The sequence below is a fragment of the Pipistrellus kuhlii genome, unplaced genomic scaffold (assembly GCF_014108245.1).
Source record: "Pipistrellus kuhlii isolate mPipKuh1 unplaced genomic scaffold, mPipKuh1.p scaffold_m20_p_3, whole genome shotgun sequence".
In the NCBI taxonomy this organism is placed as follows: domain Eukaryota; kingdom Metazoa; phylum Chordata; class Mammalia; order Chiroptera; family Vespertilionidae; genus Pipistrellus; species Pipistrellus kuhlii.
The window spans coordinates 92,988,007-93,010,715 of record NW_023425529.1 but is presented as its reverse complement, the minus strand read 5'-3'; the positions used below and the strand labels follow the sequence as shown (position 1 = coordinate 93,010,715).

The 22,709-nt window shown below is 42.7% G+C and overlaps 2 protein-coding genes across 5 annotated transcripts in view; one reads left to right on the top strand and one right to left on the bottom strand.

Annotated features, from left to right (window-relative positions):
- Positions 1 to 11,940, top strand: part of SKA3 (spindle and kinetochore associated complex subunit 3) — a 29,022-nt gene extending 17,082 nt beyond the window's left edge. For 2 of the 4 annotated variants that reach the window (XM_036457568.2, XM_036457566.2), the window contains exons 8-9: positions 236 to 367; positions 1,932 to 2,108. In XM_036457568.2, the coding sequence (XP_036313461.1) occupies positions 236 to 313 (78 nt within the window). In that variant the 3' untranslated portion in view covers positions 314 to 367; positions 1,932 to 2,108. Of the gene's footprint in view, positions 1 to 235; positions 417 to 657; positions 840 to 1,931; positions 2,109 to 11,925 lie in introns of those variants that run through there. The other 2 variants (XM_045588533.1, XM_036457567.2) reach the window with 2 other exon arrangements.
- On the bottom strand, positions 8,875 to 17,933 carry SAP18 (Sin3A associated protein 18). The gene is made up of 4 exons (XM_036457590.2): positions 17,772 to 17,933; positions 17,574 to 17,683; positions 11,447 to 11,569; positions 8,875 to 9,046 (listed from the first exon to the last, which is right to left on the bottom strand). The coding sequence occupies exons 1-4, from the start codon at positions 17,841 to 17,843 to the stop codon at positions 8,890 to 8,892; spliced, it is 462 nt and encodes a 153-aa protein (XP_036313483.1). The 5' UTR covers positions 17,844 to 17,933; the 3' UTR covers positions 8,875 to 8,889.
- Between the last annotated feature and the right edge of the window lie 4,776 nt (positions 17,934 to 22,709).

Genomic DNA, 22,709 nt, shown 5'->3' with positions numbered 1-22,709 from the left:
TATCCTTAGTGTACATTTTAGAAGGCTTTAGAAATCAAGCTCCACATCCAAGTTAAATTTCTAATATTACCATCATTTCTGTGATGTTAAAACATCCGCCTGTGAGGCTAAAAATTCTTACTGTTTCAAACAACCCATACTCTCTAATTTTCCTTGGGTTTTCTTGACTTTAATAATACCTTCCAAATTTATGTTGTTCCTATGACTTAATAAAAAGGAATTTGCTTGTTTTTAGGTTTTATCAAAATATAACCCAAACCTAGCTACTACTCCAGTAGCACTCAAGGCATGCCACCCAGAAAAGCATTCTTGACTAGATGTGAAGGATGGAACATCTGAGATATTGGCAACAACAAAACCAGCGAAAGTGAGTATGTTACCATTCCAAAGAAAGTACATGTGCCGAAACCGATTTGGCTCAGTGGGTAAGCGTCGGCCTGCAGACTGAGGGGTCCTAGGTTCAGTTCCAGTCAAGGGCATGTACCTTGATTGCGGGCACATCCCCAGTAGGGGATGTGCAAGAGGCAGCTGATCGATGACTCACTCTCATCAACGTTTCTAACTCTCTATCCCTCTCTCTCTTCCTCTCTGTAAAAAACTCAATAAAATACATTTAAAAAAAAGAAAGAAAGAAAGAAAAGAAAGTACATGTGTCAGTGGAGAACATTTGAAAATTAGCACTTAAATGGTAGGAACAAAATTTTAATTGACATTTGGCAACTTGGGTTAACAGCTTATGTCTTTCTGGATATAGTATCTGTGATCCATATATCTGACTCCCAACAATAGCAAGTTTGATGATATCATTGGGAATGTATTCCCAACTATTCTACCTTATAAAAGAGTAATATGCTAATTAACCATCACTCCACTCAAGCCATGCCCACCAGCCAATCAGAGTGAGTATGCAAATTAACCCCAAGCAAGGTGGCTGCAGCCACAGAGAGCAATTGAGAGGCTTGGGTTTCCCTGGCAATTTAGGACACTCAAGGATACAAAGTTTCCATTATAGAAGGTAAACAAATCCAAACAGAAATGGCTGCAGCCATGGAGCAAGCAGGAGGCTTGGCTCTGTTCCAGGCTACAAAGTTTCAATTGTAGAAGGTAAATAAATTCCAGATAATAGGGCCTCTGCTTGGGTCGCCAGGGGGCGTGGCCAGTCTGCAACCCACCACAGGCCCCTCACCCAGGCCGCCCCACACCTCAGGGAACCCCCACCCTTCAGGGCAAACCAGCTGGCCCCCACCCATGCACCAAGCCTCTATCCTATCTGATAAAAGAGTAATAAGCAGATTGACCATCACTCCAACACACAGTAATTGCCCCCATGTGGACACAAGATGACCAGCAGGGGAGGGCAGTTGGGAGGGACAAGGCCTGCAAAGGAGGGCAGTTGGGAGGCATCAGGCCTGCAAGGGAGGGCAGTTGAGAGGGACCAAGTCTGCAAGGGAGGGCAGTTACAACCCTGTAGGGGAGGGCAATTAGGGGTGGCCAGGCCAGCAGAGGAGGGAAGTTGGAGGCCAACAGGCTGGCAGGGGAGCAGTTAGACATCAATCAGGTTGGCATGGGAGTGGTTAAGGGTGATCAGGCTGGCAGGAAGAAGCAGTTAGGGGCAATCTGGAAGGCAGGCAGGTGAGCAGTTGGGAGCCAGCAGTCCTAGATTATGAGAGGGATGTCCAACTGACCATTTAGATGTGATTCCTATGGGCAGTTGATAACATCCCTCAAGGGGTCCCAGATTGGAGAGGGTGCAGGCTGGGCTGAGGGACACCCCCAACCCATGCATGAATTTCGTACACCAGGCCTCTAGTTTTATATAGAAAGTGTAAAAATATAATCACAATGTTGTGTCATTTCTTTTGTTGATTGCTATTAATTATACCTAGATGGTATTTATCTATAATTTGTAATTTTTTTTTTTTTTTTTTCAGAAATCCTAGTGGATCCATCCATCAATTAATAGAAACTGAACAGAATGAATGAAATCAAAGCTGGACTTACTTTGTTTTCACATTCCCATTTCTTCCTCCCTTTCTAAAAACCAATCCATATCAAAGATGAGTTTGGATACTGGCATCATAATTTGCTTTTAAAGTTTTTATTTACTTTTTTAAAAACATTTTATTAATTTTTTACAGAGAGGAAGGGAAAGTGATAGTTAGAAACATCAGTGAAAGAGAAACATTGATCATGTGCCTCCTGCACCTATTCTCCTGGGGATGTGCCCCCAACCAAGGTACATACCCTTGACCTGAATTGAACCTGGGACCCCTCAGTCTGCAGGCTGACGCTCTATCCATTGAGCCAAACGGCAGTTTTGATTTACTGTAACCTCAATCTTGTTGACATGCAGCTCACTTATTGTTTTTTAATATAATTACTATTTCACTGATCTCAAATTTGCCCTACCTAATCTAACCATGGATTAAGTAATTACTAGGAAGCAGGATCAATAACTTTTAAAATTTAAGTCTTACTGTTTTCTATTCCAATAAGGCTATGTCCAGCCCTAGCCAGTTTGGTTCAGTGGATAGAGCAGATTTAAGGGTCAGGGGTTCAATTCTGGTCAAGGGCACATATCTCAGTTACATGCTCCATCCCCAGCCCTGGTCAGGGCATGAATGGGAGGCAACCAATCAATGTTTCTCTCACATCCATGTTTCTCTGTCTGTTTCTCTCTTCTCTGATTTGTGTAGTTTTTGCTGTCAGGAAGAACAGGCTTCTTAACTCTAACTCTGTGCCCTTCTCCTGTCTCCTCCTGAGACTTTTATATCTTTTATTTTAACATTGCTCTTTTAAAACACAATTTATAAATGACAGCTCAATTTAGGAAAAGGAGAATTTACACGCGAAGACATCTGCACTGTAGTAGGTCTCAGATGAGATCACCTGCTGTCAGTTGGATTTTTTTTCCTTTCAACTTTTTGCTTAGTGTTCATTTCATCCTCTCATCCAACACGTGGCTTCTGACCTCTCTTCAGTGGCTACCCACCAACCCTGAGGCCTTTCTGGAAGATTCTGATGACTTTTTCCTGGGCCAGGTGTGCTCTGGAATGTCAGCTGTGACCACAGTAACAAGGAGACTGAATGTGTCGAGAGCTGATAATTTCCCACTGCCTTGTCCATCAGGCCCAAGATCCTTCCCATTTAAGTATAACTGAACAGTAATCTAATTAAATCCATAAAAGTACTTTGGCAAACATTTCACATGGCCAATGGGAAAATAAGGACCTAGTGTATTATGAAGACCAGTTAAGAATTTGAGAATTAATATTTGACAAGTATAACAAGGTGCTTCACTGTCTTACCCATGGGGGATTTGATGCGGTAGAGTACCCTCTTCTGTGACTGTGCCTTGAAAGGCAAATGTAAAGGCTTGCTCTCTTAATTTTGTCAGAAAATAGATATTAAAATGATTTATTCTGTGTTCTAGGAATTACTGAGTAGTTGTAATTTTTGATAATATGTCAAATTATTTTCAAGGTATTTAGTTCAAGGTAAAGCTGTAGTCACCTTACATATGATGATGACTTCCCAAATTTCTAATAACCTTACGTTAAGTATTTACCACATCTGCATGGACAGAAATGCACTGCATGAGTGGATTGCTAAGGGAAGTATCCAGAGTACTAAGTCTGAATCCTGGACTTTTACATAGAAGAGGTATCCAGAGTACTAAGACTGAATCTTGGCTTTAAGAGGGTGAGAAGAGGTAGAACAATCTAGGGAAGAAGATTGAGAAGAATCCATTAAGTAGGAAGGATTTCAAGGAGAGTGATGGATCCTGTCAGTGTTGCTGAGAATCCTATATAATGAAAGGGTAATATGCTAATTCACCGTAATGGTGGAATGATCAGAACGACTGCTCAACCAGACACTGAGGTGCACTCTCTCCCGGTCCCTTTCCCCAGCTGGCAGGCTCAGATTGCCCAATGGCGAATGGGGAGTCAGGGGCAGGTGACCGGGATGTAGGTGGGGGCAGGGCCAGCTAGCGGGTATAATGGCCACCCTCTCGGTTCCTCCCCCTGCCAGCAGGCTCCGATCACCTGATGGCTAATGGGGAACTGAGGGCAGGGCCGGCTTGTGCAGCCCGGGAAGATGGCCCTGATCGCAGGGCAGGCCTAGGGACTGTACTCTTGCATGAATTTCGTGCACCAGGCCTCTAGTATAAAAGAGACAAAACTTGACTATTGGACTTGGTGGTAAAATGGATGATGTTGTCAGAACTGGTTTTTTATGGCATGCTGGGGAATGATAATCGTACACACTAGGCATGGTCCTAAATATTTATTTAATTCTTAGATTAATACTTTGAAATCAGTATTTTCCAGATGAGGAAATGGCTTTTCCATGTCCCATTCATTGTCCACCCCAAATGTATTGATCCTCCAACATCTCTGATGTGTCCCCTCTTTATCCTGAATTTGGTCAAAATTATTACATGAGTGTTCCATGAGTGGTACGTTCCCCACATGTATGCCTTTGTTCATGTTACACCCTGTAACAGGAGTATAAATCCAACCCTTTAGGAGTCAGACAAGCTCAAGTGCCATCTTCAATAACAACTTCTCATAAACTTTTTACCATGTGTTTATACCTTTCATGAAACTAAGACTATGAGGAAGGATCTGTATTTTGTCATATTTATGTTTCTCCTATCCCATAGAACGTGGTACATAATAGACGCTCAGTTTAGTATATATAAATCCCTGGCAAAATACTGGAAAGTGAGAGAGATACTACAAATTCTGATAGTTTCCAATAATTACTCTAGAATTTACATATTTTAAAAATGCCTTAGGTTTACTTCGTTCATAATTTAAATTGCTTTAATTTCATCAAGTCTTATTTGAAATTTTAAGAAATGGTTATTACTGGGCTGGCCAGCTTAGGTGAGGTAGAAAATTCTGAAGGCACATTGAGAGGGCTACAAATGCCTTTTCTTTTTAAATAGGTTTTGAACATTCACTATCTAGGCACTCCTAAGCACCATTACATTGGCTCCTCCCAACAATAAATGTTCATAACACTCCCAAACTTAAGGTTTTTGCTTATTTAAAAAATTTTAAAGCCAAATGTCTTAAAATTCCCTTTTAGGTTTTAGCTTATTCTTCTGAGACTGGGCAGGGAGAATCCATTGCGCTCTTCATAGAAAGTTGCCCAGCCCTTACTGATTTGGTTCAGTGGATAGAGCTTAGACCTGTGGACTTAAGGGTCCCAGGTTCGATTCCGTCAAGGGTGCATGCTTGGGTTGCAGGCTCAATCCCAAGCCCTGGTTGGGGCACATGTGGGTGGCAAGCAGTCAGTGTGCCACACTGAAGTTTCTACACTCTCCTGCTCTAAAATCATGGAGAAATATCCCCAGGTGAGGATTAAACACAAACATACAAAAATACCTACCTGCCTGGCTGGTGTGGCTCAGTGGTTGAGTGTTGATCTATGAACCAGGAGGTCACAGTTTGATTCCCAGTCAGGGCACATGCCTGGGTTGTGGGCTCAATCCCGTGTGGGATGGGCTTATCAATGTTTCTCTCCATTCCTCTCTGAAATCAGTAAAAAAGAATAGCTGCCTAGTCATGATTATTCCTAACAGAATAAACATTCTTCCTTCAAGCTTGTTCATGCAGACTCCAAGAAATTACTATAACTATGGTAAAACTACCTATTTCTAAGCAATAAATACAGTAACACAGATCTCATACGGCTCCTCAAACTGTGAGCCGTGACCATATTTAAGAGAGGTGTTCTGGTTTGTATAAAAACAAACAGGTCCACAACTCTAGGTCCCTTGTCCGAAATTTAGAATGCAAAGGATAACTTCCCTACAGGAGCAGTATCACTGCAGTGTGAGTGGATTTAAGATTGCAGTGAGTCGAGAATCAAGGAAACTGAAAAACTTTTTTTGGAAATGTAGTTTCAACTAACTAATCTATTATTGGTTACATAGGTTTATATGCCTACCATGTGATCTGTTAAAGCAGGTCTTAATTTCATCTACAGGTGGAAACTAGTCATTGTAGCTCAATGGGAGGTAAATGAGATAATGCACAGTAAGTTCCTTAGCACAGAATCTGGCACAGCTAAGCATTGTGGTATGCTTAGTTTTTAGGGTGTTGCCTTCAGTTTGTACAGAGATAGTCTGGGTTCATTGAATTTACTCTGGGTACAACAGTCCCAGTTACATTTTTCAAAATTTGAATATATAATGTCTAGACTGAATATATAATGTTAATAACTGAAAATACCAAGTTCATGTAGACGACTACAGGAATAGGGTCCCTAGGACTGGCCAGCAATCAGGGCCTATCTGTGAGGCAGTCGGGGACCTGGCTTGCACCTGCCTTGGACAGTCACCACCTGCTCACCTGCTCTACCATCCCATCAGGGTCAGCAGCGTCTCGTCACCAATGCCTGCCATAGTCTGCACCACCCCCTGGTGGTCAGCACACATCTAACTTACGCCCATGGGACAATTTGCATATTAGCCTTTCATTATATAGGGTGGATGTGCTGGAACTCAAACTCCAAAAGGCCAGTGTGGCTCAGTGTCCACCTATGAACTAGGAGGTTGCAGTTTCAATTCCTGGTCGGGCATTGGTCTCCAGTGGGGGGCATGCAGGAGGCAGTCAGTTAATGATTCATCATTAATGTTCCTATCTCTTCCTCTCTGAAATCAGAAAAAAAGTGGCTGACATTTGTCAAGTGTATCAGCTGATTTCTCAGAGTATTATATCAGAGTATTACAGTGCTTGTGTTCAAGTAACTCATATTTTACTGAATAATGCAACATTCACATAAGTTTGATTACAGTACATTGTTACAACTGTCCTATTAGCTATGGTTGTTAAACTCATACTCTTCCTAGTTTACAAATTAAACTTTATCACAGGTATGAATGTATAGGAAGACAGTATACACAGGGTTCAGTACTATCTGGTATTTTAGGTATCCACTGGGAGTCTTGGAAAGTGTCCGTCAGAGAAGGGGAGACTGTCACTAGCATTTAGCATGGTTTGTGAATATTCCTTACCCAACTTGGCATCATCCCCTGGCACTTCTCACTTGGCCTTGATTACTCTTCCACTTTCAGATTTTCTTCAGGTGGAAGGTTTAAGTTCTAACCCTGCTTCCTGTCCTCCCCAATCTTTAAAACATAAAAAGCCCTCACTGTGGCACCCATTCTCTTCTCTAGCTTTTTGAAGTTTTGATTGTACCATGATTCAGGCAGGCCGATTTCTTTAATCACAAGATTCTTCAAGTTGCATCAGCTCAAGCTTCCAAAATGCCTCTGCTGCCATGCTCAGAGATCCCTTTTCTAACTCCAAACCTTGTCTAATGTCTAGGCCACAAACTCATGCTATCCTATCTACCCTGTTTCCCCAAAAATAAGACAGTGTCTTATATTAATTTTTGTTCCCAAAAATGCGCTAGGTCTTATTTTCAGGGGATGTCTTATTTTCCCAAGAAGAATATAGTACACATTTATTGTTAAATGAAAAGAAATTACCTGTATACGGTACGGTAGTACGGTAGTTGTCAACACAAACCAGACAAACTGTGAATCCTACATCAAGAATTTACTTATTTATTCAATGACAATCGTGTCATCATCTTCTGGAGCATCATCATAACAATCCAATTCCTGAATTTCCTGGTGAATTTCTTGACTCAGAATCAGTGGACCAAATCTCTCATGTTTAGCAATAGCATTCTGAGACAGCCTGGGGAGGGGGGGTGCTTATTTTCGGGGGAATACCTTATATTTCACTAAGAAGGAAACCTGTAAGTAGGTCTTATTTTCGGAGGATGTCTTATTTTCGGGGAAACACAGTAATAAAATATGCAAATTGACCATCACTCCAATACACAAAATGACTGGCCCCATGTGGACACAAGATGGCTGTCATAAAATGGCCAGCAGGGGAGGGCAGTTGGGAGGGACCAGGCCCACAAGGGATGGCAGTTGGGGGCGATCAAGCCTGCAGGGAAGGGCAGATGGGGGGAGGGGCCCAGGCCTGTAGGGGAGAGCAGTTAGGGTGACCAGGCCTGCAGGGGAGCAGTTAGATATCAGGCTGACATGGGAGTGGTTAGGGGGTGATCAGGCTGGCAGGCAGAAGCAGTTAGGGACACTCAGGAAGAGGCAGGAGAGCAGTTGGGAGCCACCAGTCCTGAAATTATGAGAGGGATGTCTGACCACCCAGTTAGGCCTGATCCCACCAGGCAGTTGGACATCCCTTGAGGACCCCAAACTGGAGAGGGCGCAGGCTGGGCTGAGGGACAACCCCCACCCCCGTGCACAAATTTTGTGCACCAGGCCTCTAGTCTATAATCAAAGTGTAATATGCTAATTAAACCACATGTCCTTCTGGACAACCATCTGGAGGGAAGCCCAGGTCCCAAGTGCTTGCCAGCAGCTAGAGGGAGGCCTGGATCCAGGGTGCCAGAGGGAAGCCACTGCAGGCAGCTGAGGGAAGGCCTACTCTTGCATGAATTTCATGTATCAGGCCTCTAGTTTAATTAATATAATCCTATGGTTTTCTTGTTCTGCACCATTTGACATTAAGCTCATTATCCTCCACTACGTAACACAAACCCCAAATACTCAAACCCAGCTCCCATGCCTCCGTTAATTTTCACACTCAGGTTGATTGCACATGTTTATTTAATAAGTTTTACATAGAATGCTAAGAGCACTTCATATTTTACAGAAGGACTTGAAATATGGACTTACTCTTACTATTCATACCATAGCACAGCCAAACCTAACTCGTAAATAAATGCATTACAATTTCTTTAGAATTTAAAGGCTTAATGGCAATAAAAAGGAGGAAAAGGTATAAATTTGTTTTACATAACTGAATGAAAAATAAACTCAATGGTCAATAAAATTTAATAGGGCCTCATGCGCCCTGAAGGAGGTGGTGCCCGATTCGGAGGGGTGATTGCTATGTCCAGATAATCTCCTATCTGAAACTTCTGGGACTGCAGGGTCATGGAATCATCAGTCCCCTTTCTCCCAGACATGGTGCTGCCAATCTCCTTCACCCTGCAGGAAGGAGACCAACTGTTAATGTTGTGTGCAACATTAATCATGCAGCTCCATTATCTTACTGCACAAAAATACAGATATTAAGATAATACAAATCTAGAAGAAACCAAGATGGCAGCATAGGTAAACACCTAAACTGCTGCCTCGCGCAACAATTTCAAAACTACAATTAAAAGACAAAATGGACATCATCCAGAACCACAGGAAGGCTGGCTGAGGGGAAATTCGACAACTAGAAGGAAAGAGAAAAGCACACTGAGTCTCAGAGGAGCTGCTGAAGGTAGAGGTGCAGAGGTGCACGTGCGGAGAGGACTGGCACCTGAGTGTGCAGCTGGCTTTCTCAATTGGGAAGGAGACAAAAGCTCCCAACTGCTCTGAACTCCAGTTCCAGGTGAGACTCTGGGGACCCAGACTCGTTCGGGGAGAAACTGGACTGTCCAGCAGCGGGCAGAACTCGAGGGTGGCTTTCTCTCAGAGGTGTGGCAGCGATTACCAAGGGACACTGAGACCCAGCGGCCTCTTAGGGCAGGGCTGATGGGAAGCCATTGTTGTCTGCTCTGCCCTGAGACTCCGCTCCATCCAAGCTGAGCACAGAGGCTTTTGCAAGTCTTCTCCCATTAGAGTGTCTCCAGCACAGAAGTTCTCCCAGTGCAGACACAGCTGATCCTCACAGCCAATTCCTCCCAGTGATACTATCAAGGCGTAACTACAACAAGACTGTGCACACAGCCCACAAAGGGGTGCACCAAGAGAGTGCACCAAGGCTATCCACCTCAGGTAATTGGGGAGGCTGAGCCACTGGGCCCTGTAAGACATCTAACACACAAAGCCATTCTATCAACACAGGGAACCAGCAAAAATGTGGAGACAAAGAAACAGATTACAAATGAAAGAAATGGAGGAGAGAAAACTAGTGGATATAGTTCAAAACCATGGTTATAAGGTTTTTCAAGAATTTCCTAGAAAACGCCAATAAATTTAACAAGACCCTCGAGGATATGAAAAAGGATCAACTAGAAATTAAACATACACTGACTGAAATAAAAAATATTCAGAGACCTAGCAGATTAGAGGAATGCAAGAATCTAGTCAAAGATTTGAAATACAAAGAAGCAAAAATCACCCAAGCAGAAAAAAGAAAAAAGAATCCAAAAATATGAAGATAGTATAAGAAGCCTCTGGGACAACCTCAAGCATACCAATATCCGAATTATGGGGATGCCGGAAGAGAGAGAGCAAGATACTGAAAACCTATTTGAAGAAATAATGACAGAAAACTTTCCCCACCTGGTGAAAGAAATAGACTTACAAGTCCAGGAAGCACAGAGAATCCCAAACAAAAGGAATCCAAAGAGGACCACACCAAGACACATCATAATGCAAATGCCAAGAGCAAAAGACAAAGAGAATATTAAAAGCAGCAAGAGAAAAACAGTTATTACCTACAAGGGAGCACCCATACGATTGTCAGCTGATTTCTCAACAGAAACTATGCAGGCCAGATGGGAGTAGCAAGAAATATTCAAAGTGATGAATAGCAAGAATCTATAATCAAGATTACTCTACCCAGCAAAGCTATCATTCAGAATTGAAGGTCAGATAAAGAGCTTCACAGATAAGAAAAAGCTAAAGGAGATTATCACCACCAAACCAGTATTATATGAAATGCTGAAAGGTGTTTTTTAAGAATAGGAAAAAGAAAAAAGGAAAGACAAAAATTATGAACAATAAATATTTAACGTGTCTATCAACAAGTGATCTAAAAATCAAGTGAATAAAAGTCTGATGAACAGAATAAACTGGTGAATATAATAGACTCAGGGGCATAGAAAGGGAGGCCCAACAATGCTAGGGAGGAAAGGAGTGTGGGGAGTGCAGGAAGAGACTGGACAAAAATTGTACACCTATGGATGAGGACAGTGGGGAGGGTTAAGGGAAGAAGGTGGGGTGGGAACCAGGTGAAGGGGAGCTGGGGGGCGGGGGGGAGGGAACAGATGTAATAATATGGACAATAAAGATTTATTTTTAAAAAAATTTACATCCCAGCTTAAAAAAAAATAATAATACAAATCTAAATTCCTCCCACTAATGAGGTTCACTAAAGAGGTTACCCCCATCAGTAAAATATATCAAAACGAAAAAGACATTATAGGAGCTAAAAATAAAGTTACCTGCCAAAACCGCTTTGGCTCAGTGGATAGAGCATCAGCCTGCGGACTGAAAGGTCCCAGGTTCGATTCCGGTCAAGGGTTGCAGGCACATCCCCAGAAGGATGTGTGCAGGAGGCAGCTGATCGATGATTCTGTCTCATCGATGTTTCTAACTCTCTATCCCTCCCTCTTCCTCTGTAAAAAACCAATAAAATATATTAAAAAGTAAAAAAATAAAGTTACCTACCGATAACCAGGTCTTTTAATATCGGTAAAAACAATTGCAAAGTTGAAGTGTGTGCCCTTCTTTCTAGCTTCTGGGTAGACTTCTTTTACTAAACTAGTCAGTTCTTTCAAGGTTGCATCCATCCTGAATTTAAAAAACAAAACAAAACATATTTCATTAATCAGCAATAATATAACAATATAGACATACAGAGTTGTGTCTGAATTGCAATTTATGTCAGAAACTGTCATGGTTTTATACTTCAGTTTTATAATCTTAAAACATATAATCCTATGCGCTCCCCAAATATTCCCTTTACTGGCCTCAATACTTGAAATTTGATGAATTAAATTCAGACTGTTATTGCTAACAGACTTCAAAATTATTTATGCTAACTTTTGTTGCGATGTAACATCTTTTTGGCCTAGTGATTTACCCCTTTAATGGTAGTTAGTCCAAATTAATACAAACACTTAAAATAATTGTTTCATTCTTTCCAGGACATATACTTTCCCTCTGGAATTTGAATGCACATTGGATTGAATGTGACAGGAAAGCAGTTTCATGAAGATGTGCAGTGTTTTTCCTAAGAAGGAATCTTATGGTGAGTTTTACAATAGATGGAGCCCAGAAACAGATGAAACAGGAAAATTTTGACAAAGCACAGGCTCCTTTCACAATGTATATTCTTGCTCTGCACATATTTATCTGAAACGTAGAACTTATTGTCTTTTGAGTTAATATGGCATAATCTGGAAATCTTTTAAAAGATAAGCTACAATAAGGTAATAAGTCAATATAAATTTTTATAGTTTTCTTTCATGACAACTGGGAAAATGAAATGGATGACCTGGAACTTGGAACATTTGCCTAATAGGGCACTATAAAATGACTCAAGGACAGCAGGCACTGATAAAGAATAAGAAATCTAGCCCTAGCTGGCTCAGTGACAGAGCATCGGCCTGAGGACTGAAAGGTCCCAGGTTCGATTCTGGTCAAGGGCACATGCTTGGGTTTCAGGCTCAATCCCCATTAGTGGGCGTGCAGGAGGCAATTGAACAAAGATTTTCATCATTGATGTTTCCTTCTCTCCCTCTCCCTTCCTCTCTGAAATCAATAAAATATTTTTTTTTAAAGAAATTTAAAATACATCATCAAGCAGGAAGCCAAATGCTCAGCAAGTTCACTTAGTTTTAACTTTGCACCTACTTACAAATCTCCACACTACATCATACTCAAAACCATGGCTTTAACCATACAGATAGTGAAAACACACAGGATGACTACATCATTGTCCTCTCGCTACCATGGCCGAATCTTTCGTGTGCCCAGAACAGAACAAAACAAAACAGAATTCCCCACAAAACATGCCTTTACCATCAAAACTACCACCACCCACTTTGTTGCCCAGGTCATAAATCTAAGCACTAATTCTTCAAATCTCTATTCTATTGTTTACCTCCTAAACACAGGTGAAATTTAATTTTTCTTGCCATTCCCACCAGTACTGTTTTTATTTCAACCATTCCTTATTTAACTCTATATGTTGACTTCTTTTCACCTCTGTCTCCGTTGTGGTTTTTATTAAGTTTTTCTTTTTGTGTAAAACATATGTCAAGCAAGCAACACCTGTTTCCAACTTCGGGGAGGAGTCCCATTTTGTATAGGGCAGCAAAGAGTATAACAACATCCACCACCAGAAGCAGCAACCCAGAATATCACTTCACTCCATGGTTTGCAGGTTGCCAAAAAAAAGCATGAACATTTTATGTCCACTAAAACAGCAGTCGCCAACCAGTGGTCCATGAACCACAGGTAGTATGTGAGGTTCAAAAGGTTGGCAACCGCTACACTAAAAGACAAGCAAGATCCGCTTCAATAAGTGATGTATGCAGGTCCTCACTACCAGCAGGTCTCACCCTGCAGAGAGGCGGGCGGGCTGTATGCATGCCTTTTGTGTTGCAAGTGGAAGATCCTGGATACAGCAGTGGGGTTGGGTGCCAAATGATGCTTAAGCAGAACAAAGAACACACATCAAATCCAGAATAGGAAAAGAGACTCCCAAAGAGGTATCTCTTTGCAAGGAAATGCTCTGAGCCCAAAGCCACTTTTCTGCAGCCTCAGCAGAGAGCGAAAAGCTGGGCCAGACTGCCTTTCCCAACTTGAAACATGTTATTTAAAGGGGAAAGGACGCTTACGTGGCATGGCTCAACCTATGAGCCAGGATTTCAGTTCCATTCTCAGTTAGGACACATGCCCGGCTTGTGGGCTCAATCCCCAGTGTGGGGTGTGAAGGAGGTAAACTGATCAATGACTCTCATCACTGATGTTTATCTCTCTCCCTTCCTCTCTGAAATCAATAAAAAACAAACACATAAATGGGAAAAGCCACATGAAAGAATGCAATAAGTTGTATGCCAAATCTCACCAATCTGAAATAACTACATTAACATCACTCTAAGCATTTTTTATATATGCATAATGCTATATTATAATACTTGGCAACATTAAGTATTAATACTTCACTAATACAGGGCAAATCAGATATTATACATATTTTTTAACAAATTAGGTATACTTCAACTTGAAATTGATAGAAAAAAAACTGAAGTCAAATTGAAGGAATTGTAAAACATCAGAGAAAGATTCTGTCTCCTCTTCCTCTCATTTTGTACTTCAGTTTATTTTTCCTTTGTCAGAGTTCAAATTCTATTCTGCAACCCGTTATTTTAACTTTGTCCCCAGTGATCTCGAATATTGGTATGAAGTCTGAAGCCAGAGGTTTTTTTTAATGTCTTAGAGGTAACCCAATATCTGATGCTGTTTATTGTAATCAATTATTCCCAGATAATTGATTACTATAATCAATTATTCCCAGATAATTGATTATTCCAGGATAATTGATAATAGAATATTAATTATTCCTGGCTAATGAACATGATCTCTGAACGCATAATAATCTAGACACTCAGTGTATATCCTATATAATAAAAGGCTAATATGTAAATTGTCCCCTCAACCAGGAGTTTAACTATCAGGCAGGCCAGCCAATCACCCATGTCCCCTCCCCCTGGTCAGGCTGGCTGGACCTCACCCATGGACAAACTCATGTACCAGGCCTCTTATATATCACACACACACTGAGTGGCCAGATTATTATGCATTCAGAGATCATAATAACCTGCCACTCAGTGTATATTTAAGTGTACCAGAAAGGATTCTGTCTTCTTTTCTAAAAACAACTTCATATTGGCATCTTGCTCATAAGGAACTCGGGGAATTCCGCTCTCATATTATAAGTTCTGACAGTGTGAGTCCTCCACAAGCTTCCTACCTGCAGAGGACCATCCTCTCAGACCAATAGGTGGAGGAGTGCCAAGTGCTGCTTTCTAACCACTAGTCTAAAACTGAGTACAAAAGAAAACTAAAAAGCAAGCATAGAAAAGGAGAAAAACAACAGAAACACAAAAAAATAGCCCTGGCAGGTGGCTCAATGGTTAGTGTTGGTCCACCCACCAAAGGGTCTCAAGTTCAATTCCCTGTAAAGGGCACATCCCTGGTTTCCTAATTCAATCCCAGCACAGGTCAGGGCAAGTGCAGGAAGCACCAATTGTTGTCTCTCTCTCTCACATGGATGTTTCTTTCTTTTTTTCTCTCCCTTCCTTCCTCCCTCCCTCTCTCTCAAAATCCTTAGGGGAAAAATCCTTTGGTGAAGATTAACAAATATTAATTTTAAAACAAAATAAAGCTGAGTATAGGGGTGAAGAATGCAAGAGCCCCCTTGGGGCCAAAGTCTTTGCTGGTTAAGTGTGAGGGTCACAGTCAATGTATCGAACTGAAGCTCCCAGTTATTCAATCAAACACTAATTCAGCCAATGGATACAGACACATGTGCTGGGGGGTGAGGTCAATAGGGGGGAAATAATCTTGTAATAGCTATTTACAGGTGGGGGGGGGGGTACTTGAAATATTAGGGGGACCACTCTGTAAAGTATGATTGTCTAACCATTATATTATACACTTGAAACTAATACAAATATGGAATGTGAAAAAAACACCCCCCCAAATAAAAATAAAATCAATAAATAAATATTACAGAAAAACAAACAACAACAAAAACCCACTAATTCAGGTGTTGTGTAAGGTACAAACAGTCCCAGGGATACTGGATGTGATCACAAGATTAAACAACAATACTTTACAGTGTAGCTGTACTAAATGCATTTTCACTTATATTTCCAACTATGATGGGAATGGCTTTACTGGGACATTACAATAACCTCATGGTAGGTCAAGGAGCATCTGTATTTTGTATATAGGATTAAAGTCTATCAACAGTTAGACTTTAAAGAGATTACAGACAATATGAGCACACCTGATTCAATCAGTTAGGAGGGTCTTAGGAGGCTTCAAACACAGCTCATGTTTGAGAGTTCCAGCTTCCAGATAGCCTGCCCCACAGATTAAGATTTAAATGCTCAGGCACTACAATTGTGGAAGACGAGCATGTCAAGCTCAAAGGCAACACAGGCCAAATAAGCAAGGTTTAAGTTTATGTGGGCCACAAAAGAACAAGATTCAATTTTCATAGAAATGAAGGTTAATTTTGAATGAAATATGCTGAAATAAATGAGTAAACATTAACATAAAATCATAGAACATTTTAATAAAAGTTAATTTTTTACTTGAACATTAACTTACCACACTGAATAACTGCACAAATTAACAAGCATATCGCAAATAAACCCATTTTTCCTATTCTCTGAAAGTGAAATATTTCCTGTTGCACACACCAAACAAGTCAGTATAAGACTAATGATGTGGCAATCGGATACTAAAATATTCACTGCTAGGATTATTGGAGAGATATGGTGCAACTGGGCTTAAGCTGTATAAGGGAATTATTGAATGCTACATGATTATAGTGAACAGACATTAGTGAATGTTATAACAGGATATTGTAAAAATTAAGTTATGCCCTAGCCCAGTGATCAGCGAACTCATTAGTCAACAAAGCCAAATATCAACAGTACGATTGAAATTCCTTTTGAGAGCTAAATTTTTTAAACTTAAACTTTTTCTAACGCCACTTCTTCAAAATAGACTCGCCCAGGCTGTGGTATTTTGTGGAAGAGCCACACTCAAGGGGCCAAAGAGTTGCATGTGGCTCTCGAGCTGCAGTTTGCCGACCACAGACAGCCCTAGCCGATTTGGCTCAGTGGAAAGAGAGTCAACCTTCGGACTGAAGGATCCGGGGTTCAATTCTGGACAAGGGCACATGCCCAGTAAGGGGCTGCAGGAGGCAGCTGATCAATGATTCTCTCATCATTGATGTTTATCTCTCCCTCTCCCTTCCTCTTTGAAATCAATAAAAATATAAAATAAATTTTAAAAAATTAAGTTACAAAAATTTTACTGCAATGTTTCTTACATACTATTATATTGCTGGACCACAAAAATATTCGTTGTGGGCTCGATGTGATAGCACCTCTGTGGCATCTGGCTTGTTCCCACAACTCCAGAGTGCCTTAGGTTCCTCTTGATTTCCACTCCTTTTTCCCTGATTTGTCTCAGGGCTGCCTGTTACAGCTCTTCAGTCCACGTCTACAAACTGAGAGTTCCCAAGCTTTGTTAACTAATCTCTCTCATTACTGCTTCTGGGGAGAGCTCTTTCAGAATGTCTTTAGGCACCATTCTGAGGCACAGAAGTTGTCTTCCTTGCTTGGTTCCATTTTATGGACAGTTTAGGACAGGATTTTTTTGTAAGCCTTTTTCTTGATTAGAAGTAGAGGGTCACTTTCACCCTTACATCTTATTTATTGGCAGCAGCTTTTCTATTCGGCATCAGCTCAGCAACCACTCGGGTTTTGTTGATTATTTTTGGATGCTACGGTAGCTAAGATTCAACATCAGGTGACAGTGCTCTCTGCACAGCACTGCTCCCTGGGCCTGTGGTCTCAGCATCTTTACTCGACCGGGAGCCCCTGCGGCGCCTACCGCGTCTCAACAGTCTACAAACTACTTTCGTACGGAACAGCCACAATTCTTTTCAACGCAAAGGGTTCACAATTAAACGCAAAGCGGCCAAAACCTTCCGTGTGCGCGCCGCGGCCGCAGGCCCGCGGAGGCCGCCCGCCCGCCCGCTCACCAGGTGTAGATCTGCAGCTCGCTGGACGGCACGTTCCCGCGGGAAAACTCGTCCATGCGGTGGTGGCGCCCGTTGTTGGTGGTGAAGACGCGCAGCAGCAGCGGGCACGTCTGCGGGCAGAGGAAAGGCAGGGGCTGGAGCAAGCCGGCCCCTCTCCGCGTCCCGCGGGCGCCCCGCCACCTCATCCCCACCCCTCACCTTCTCCCGGTCGATTGGCTTCTCCGGCTCCTTCTTAATTTCCTCCTGGGTGACGCGCGATTCCACCGCCATCTTCCTCCTGTGGTCCCCGAAAGGCTCGCTCTGACCTCCGACCCTGGCAGCGAGCGTGCGAATGAAGCGTCTCGCGAGAAGCTGGAGGCTTTAAGGCGAACTGGGTGGGGCGGGCGGGGCGTCCTGCGCTGCGGCGCGAACCGGCGGCCGCCTGCGCCTGCGCGTAGCGGAGTCCTTGCAAAGCTGGCCTCGGCGTCCTCCGAGGGAAGACTCTGGGCAGAGAACAAACCACTGGCTGCGTGAGACTACACCTGTGTGAGACAGCAGACTTCCACCAGCCGAAGACAAAATAATATGCACTGTTCGAATCTATTTTATAACATTCAAAAGCAGGCACTACTATATTGCTCAGAATGTATTCCCAGGTGATAAAACGGGGTGTGTGTGTGTGTGTGTGTGTGTGTGTGTGTGTGTGATCACAGGGGCAAAGGAGGTGCTTCTGTAGTGTTGGCAGCATTCTTTTTTTATATATATATAATCCTCCCCTGAGGATATTTTTCCACTGATTTTAGAGAGAGTGGAAAAGGGAGGGAAGGACGGAAACATCGATGTGAGAGAAACAAACCCATTGGTTGCCTCCTGCATGAGCCCCACCTTGGAGGAGCCTGCAACCACGGTACATGCCCTTGACTGCAATCGATTGGTCCACACGTTGATGTTTTATCCACTGAGCCAAACCAACATTCTATTATTTAAATTAGGTGGGCTTACACAGTTGTTTGATTTTAAATTGTTCTTTAAATAGTGTTTATGTTTTACACACTCTTTTTAAAAAATATGTTTATTGGTTTCAGAGAGGAAGGGAGAGGGAGAAAGAGAAAGAAACATCAATGATGAGAGAGAATCATTGATTGGCTGCCTCCTGCATACCCCACACTGGGGATCCAGCTGAAAACCAGGGCATGTGCCTGACTGGAATCGCATCATGACCTCCAGGTTGATAGGTCAATGCTCAACCACTGAGCAACACCGGCTGGGCAGGGGATTATTAAATAAAAACATAATAATAACATACAGCATTCATACAGAAGAGTATAAAAGATACCGTGTTTCCCCGAAAATAAGACATCCTTCGAAAATAAGACCTAGCGCAACTTTGGGAGAAAAAATTAATATAGGACACTGTCTTATTTTCGGGGAAACAGGGTAGGTAGACAGAGAAAGAGAAACGTTGATGTGAGAGAGAGAGAGATATTGTTTGCCTCCCACATGAGCCCAACCAGGACCAGGCATTGAGCCTAAAACTGAAATACTAGCTCTTGACTGGAATCGAACTTGCTTCCCTTCAGTCCATAGGCTGATACTCTAACCACTGAACAAACCAACTTGAATAGATCTTAAGTTTTAGTTTACTTGCTAGCTAGTTAATCTTGGATCATTTACCTACTCTGAGTCACTAGATTCCTGATCCACATCCAGTATAATAAAGAGGAGATATACAGCCGAAACCGGTTTGGCTCAATGGATAGAGCGTCGGCTTGGGGACTGAAGGGTCCCGGGTTCGATTCCAGTCAAGGGCATGTACCTTGGTTGCGGGCATATCCCCAGTAGGGGGTGTGCAAGAGGCAGCTGATTGATGACTCTCTCTTATCGATGTTTCTAACTCTCTATCTCTCTCCCTTCCTCTCTGTAAAAAATCAATAAAATATATATTTTTTAAAAAAAGAGGTGATATACAAATTGACCCTCACACCCTTGCACAAGATGGCTGTCCCCATGTGGTCAAAGATGGTCGGCAGGGGACGGTAGTTGTGGGCTATCAGGCCAACAGGGGAGGTCAGTTAGGGGCAACCAGGCCAGCAAGAGAGGGCAGTTGGGGGCGACCAGGCCCGCAGTGGAGGGCAGTTGGGGACAAACAGGTCATCAGGGGAGCAGTAAGGCATCAATCAGGCTGGCAGGGGAGTGGTTAGGTGGTGATCATGCTGGCAGGAAGGCAAGCGATTGGGAGCCAGCAGTCCTGGATTATGAAAGGGATGTCCAACTGCCAGGTTAGGCCCAAATAGGGATCGGGCCTAAACCAACAGTTGGACATTCTCCGAGGGGTCCCAGATTGGAGAGGATGCAGACTGGGCTGAGGGACACACACACTGCATGAATTTTGTATACTGTGGGGCATGCGGATTGTCCCTCTCCTGGGCCACAGGCACAGGTATAGTCACTGGTGCCTGGGACCTCGGTGCAGGTGGCTTATCCTTCTCCCAGGCTGCAGCCCCAGCCACTGGTGCCCAGGACTATCGAGTGTGCAGCTTATCCCACTCCTGGGCTAGGCCACGGTGCAGGCGTAGGCGCTGGCACCCAGTGGGCCGCTTGTCCCTCTCCCAGGCTGCAGCCTTGCTGGTCCCCATTCCTCTCTTTAGAGCTCATTTGTGCCTGGCTGGTTCCCATTCCTCTCTCCCCAGTGTTGAGGGTCTGAGCCATTACTGTGTGATGGCATGAGGGTGTGACGGCCATTGGCATATTAGCTCTTTAGTATATAGGATACCCAATAGCCTGTTATGAGAAATAAATGCATCTAAAATAGTTGGCTTATGCCCAGCTGGTGTGGCTCAATGGTTGAGCATTGACCTATGAACCAGGAGGTCATGGTTCAATTCCTAGTCAGGGCACATACAAGAACCAACCAATTAATGCATACATAAGAAGAAACAACAAATTGCTGTTTCTCTCTCTCAAAAAAAAAAAAAAAAAAAAAAAAAGTCCTGATTGGTTTTGGCTCAGTGGATAGAGTGTTAATCTGTGGGCTGAAGGGTCCCAGGTTCGATCTGGTCAAGGGCACATGCCCAGGTTGCAGGCTCGGTCCTTGGTTGGGGGTATGCAGAAGATAGGTGATCATGATTCTCTCTCATCATTGATGTTTCTCTCTCTCTCTTCCTTCCTCTCTGAAATCAATAAGAAAATTTAAAAAATTTAAAAGTAAACATCTACTGGTAAATTAAAAAAAGTACATTTTATTTATTTTTTATAAGAGAGGAAGGGAGAGGGACAGAGAATTAGAAACATTGATGAGAGAAACATTGATGCCTCTTGCACACCCCCACTGGGAATGTGCCCACAACCAAGGTACATGCCCTTGACTGGAATCAAACCTTGGATCCTTCAGTCTGCAGGCTGACGCTCTATCCACTGAGCCAAACTGGTCAGGGTTCTACCGTTAAATTTTAATATGGCAGCAAAGTAGGTGGATCTTTCTCACACGTTCTCCCAGAAACAAACTAGGAATAAAACTAAATTGGGGAACACTTATACTGAATTATCAATTGAAGACTAGCTGAATATAAGACTTTTTTCCCCTTATTTAATCCTCACTCTGTGCAGGAAACCAATCATCTTCTCACTAATAGAAAGAGGCTGGTCAACCTTGAAGCTATGAAAGGTCAGAGCCAACCACACCCTATCTAATTGAGACAATGGTAACTGAGGCAACTTCCCCATCTTGTAATCATGTAAATCCTTACTGATATGACAATCTGCTTATTACCTGCCTAAGGGCTATGGGTGTTTCCCAAAGCTGCTTAAGGGTAATGGGTGCATCCCATAGCCTCAATAAAAGGGATAGCAAGGCCAGAGCCTAGTGGAAGTTGACTCCTGCCTGGCCCCCCATTTTTCCAAATTAACTTTTCCAGTCTCTCTCTTCATTTTAGTGTGCGGCCTCCTCCAGAAACCGGACCCTGAGTGGGCCCTGAATCACGGGGGTTGTGTTAAGGGATCCCACAACTCAGGGATATGTCTTATTAATATTTTAAAAATATATATATTTCTTTATTGATTTCAGAGAGAGAGAAACATCAATGATGAGAGTCATTGATCGACTGCTTCCTGCACACATCCTACTGGGGATCAAGCCCACAACCCTGGCATGTGCCTTTGGCTGGAATCAAACCTAGGACCCTTCAGTCTGCAGGCTGATGCTCTATCCACTGAGCAAGCCATCTAGGGCTCTTTTATTAATCTTAGAGATAATAAATACATTATAAGTATATACCTTACAGACAGAGAAACAAAACATCAGTGTATGAGAGTAACATTGACTGGTTGCCTACTGTTTGTGTCCATAGGTAAGATTATTGGCTAATCTCTTCCTGCTCCCTTCCCTTCTCCCTCTGAGATTCGTCAGTTTATTCCATGCTTCCTTGTCTTTGATTCTATTTTATTCACTAGTTTATTTTGTTTATTAGATTTCTGATATTAGAAGATAAGACTCTTAAACAAAAACTGCAGAAAGCAACCTAAGAGTAGGAAGAGTAGGGTGGTGAGAGGGGCTGGCCCTGCCCCAGTGGCTACAGGCCAAGGGTGCAGAGGATATTTTGGCCACTGGGGAAATGAGAGTTCTCAGGAAAAAAGTGAGGCCTGGACCCCAGCCTGGGCTCCTCAACCCAGAGCACCAGAGTGAGGAGGAACAGCCATTCACATAGCATCCAGCAGTGAAAGGCGGTAGGACTCTACCCACTAGGGAGACACAAAGCCTGCCAGAGACAAATACACCTTTTTTTAAAAAAGGGCCAGACCAGCCCTAGCCAGTTTCGCACAGTGGATAAAGTGTTGGCCTGCAGACTAAAGGTTCCCAGGGTTTGATTCTGGTTAAGGGCATGTACCTTAGTTGCAGGCTCCTCTCCAGACCCAGCCCTCTCACATAGATATTTCTGTCTTTCCCTTTCTCTTGCATTCTCCTTAAAAATCAGTGAAAAAATATCCGCAGGGAGGATTAATTAAAAAAAATAATAATAATAAAATATATAATAATGGCCACTTCCTCTGAAAGAAAGAAAGAAAAAAGTCACACCAGAGCCCAGCCAGTGTGGCTCAATGATTGAGTGTTGACCCGTGAATGAAGAGATCACTGGTTCAATTCCTAGTCAGGACACATGC

What these genes read in the sequence shown, in the direction of transcription:
- SAP18 (XM_036457590.2), bottom strand. Translation starts at nt 17,843, where the DNA reads ATGGCGGTGGAATCGCGCGTCACCCAGGAGGAAATTAAGAAGGAGCCG. An exon ending in AGCCAATCGACCGGGAGAAG is followed by an intron (nt 17,684 to 17,771) that starts GTGAGGGGTGGG and finishes CTCTGCCCGCAG; the next exon opens with ACGTGCCCGCTGCTGCTGCG. An exon ending in ATTAAAAGACCTGGTTATCG is followed by an intron (nt 9,047 to 11,446) that starts GTAGGTAACTTT and finishes TCCTTCCTGCAG; the next exon opens with GGTGAAGGAGATTGGCAGCA.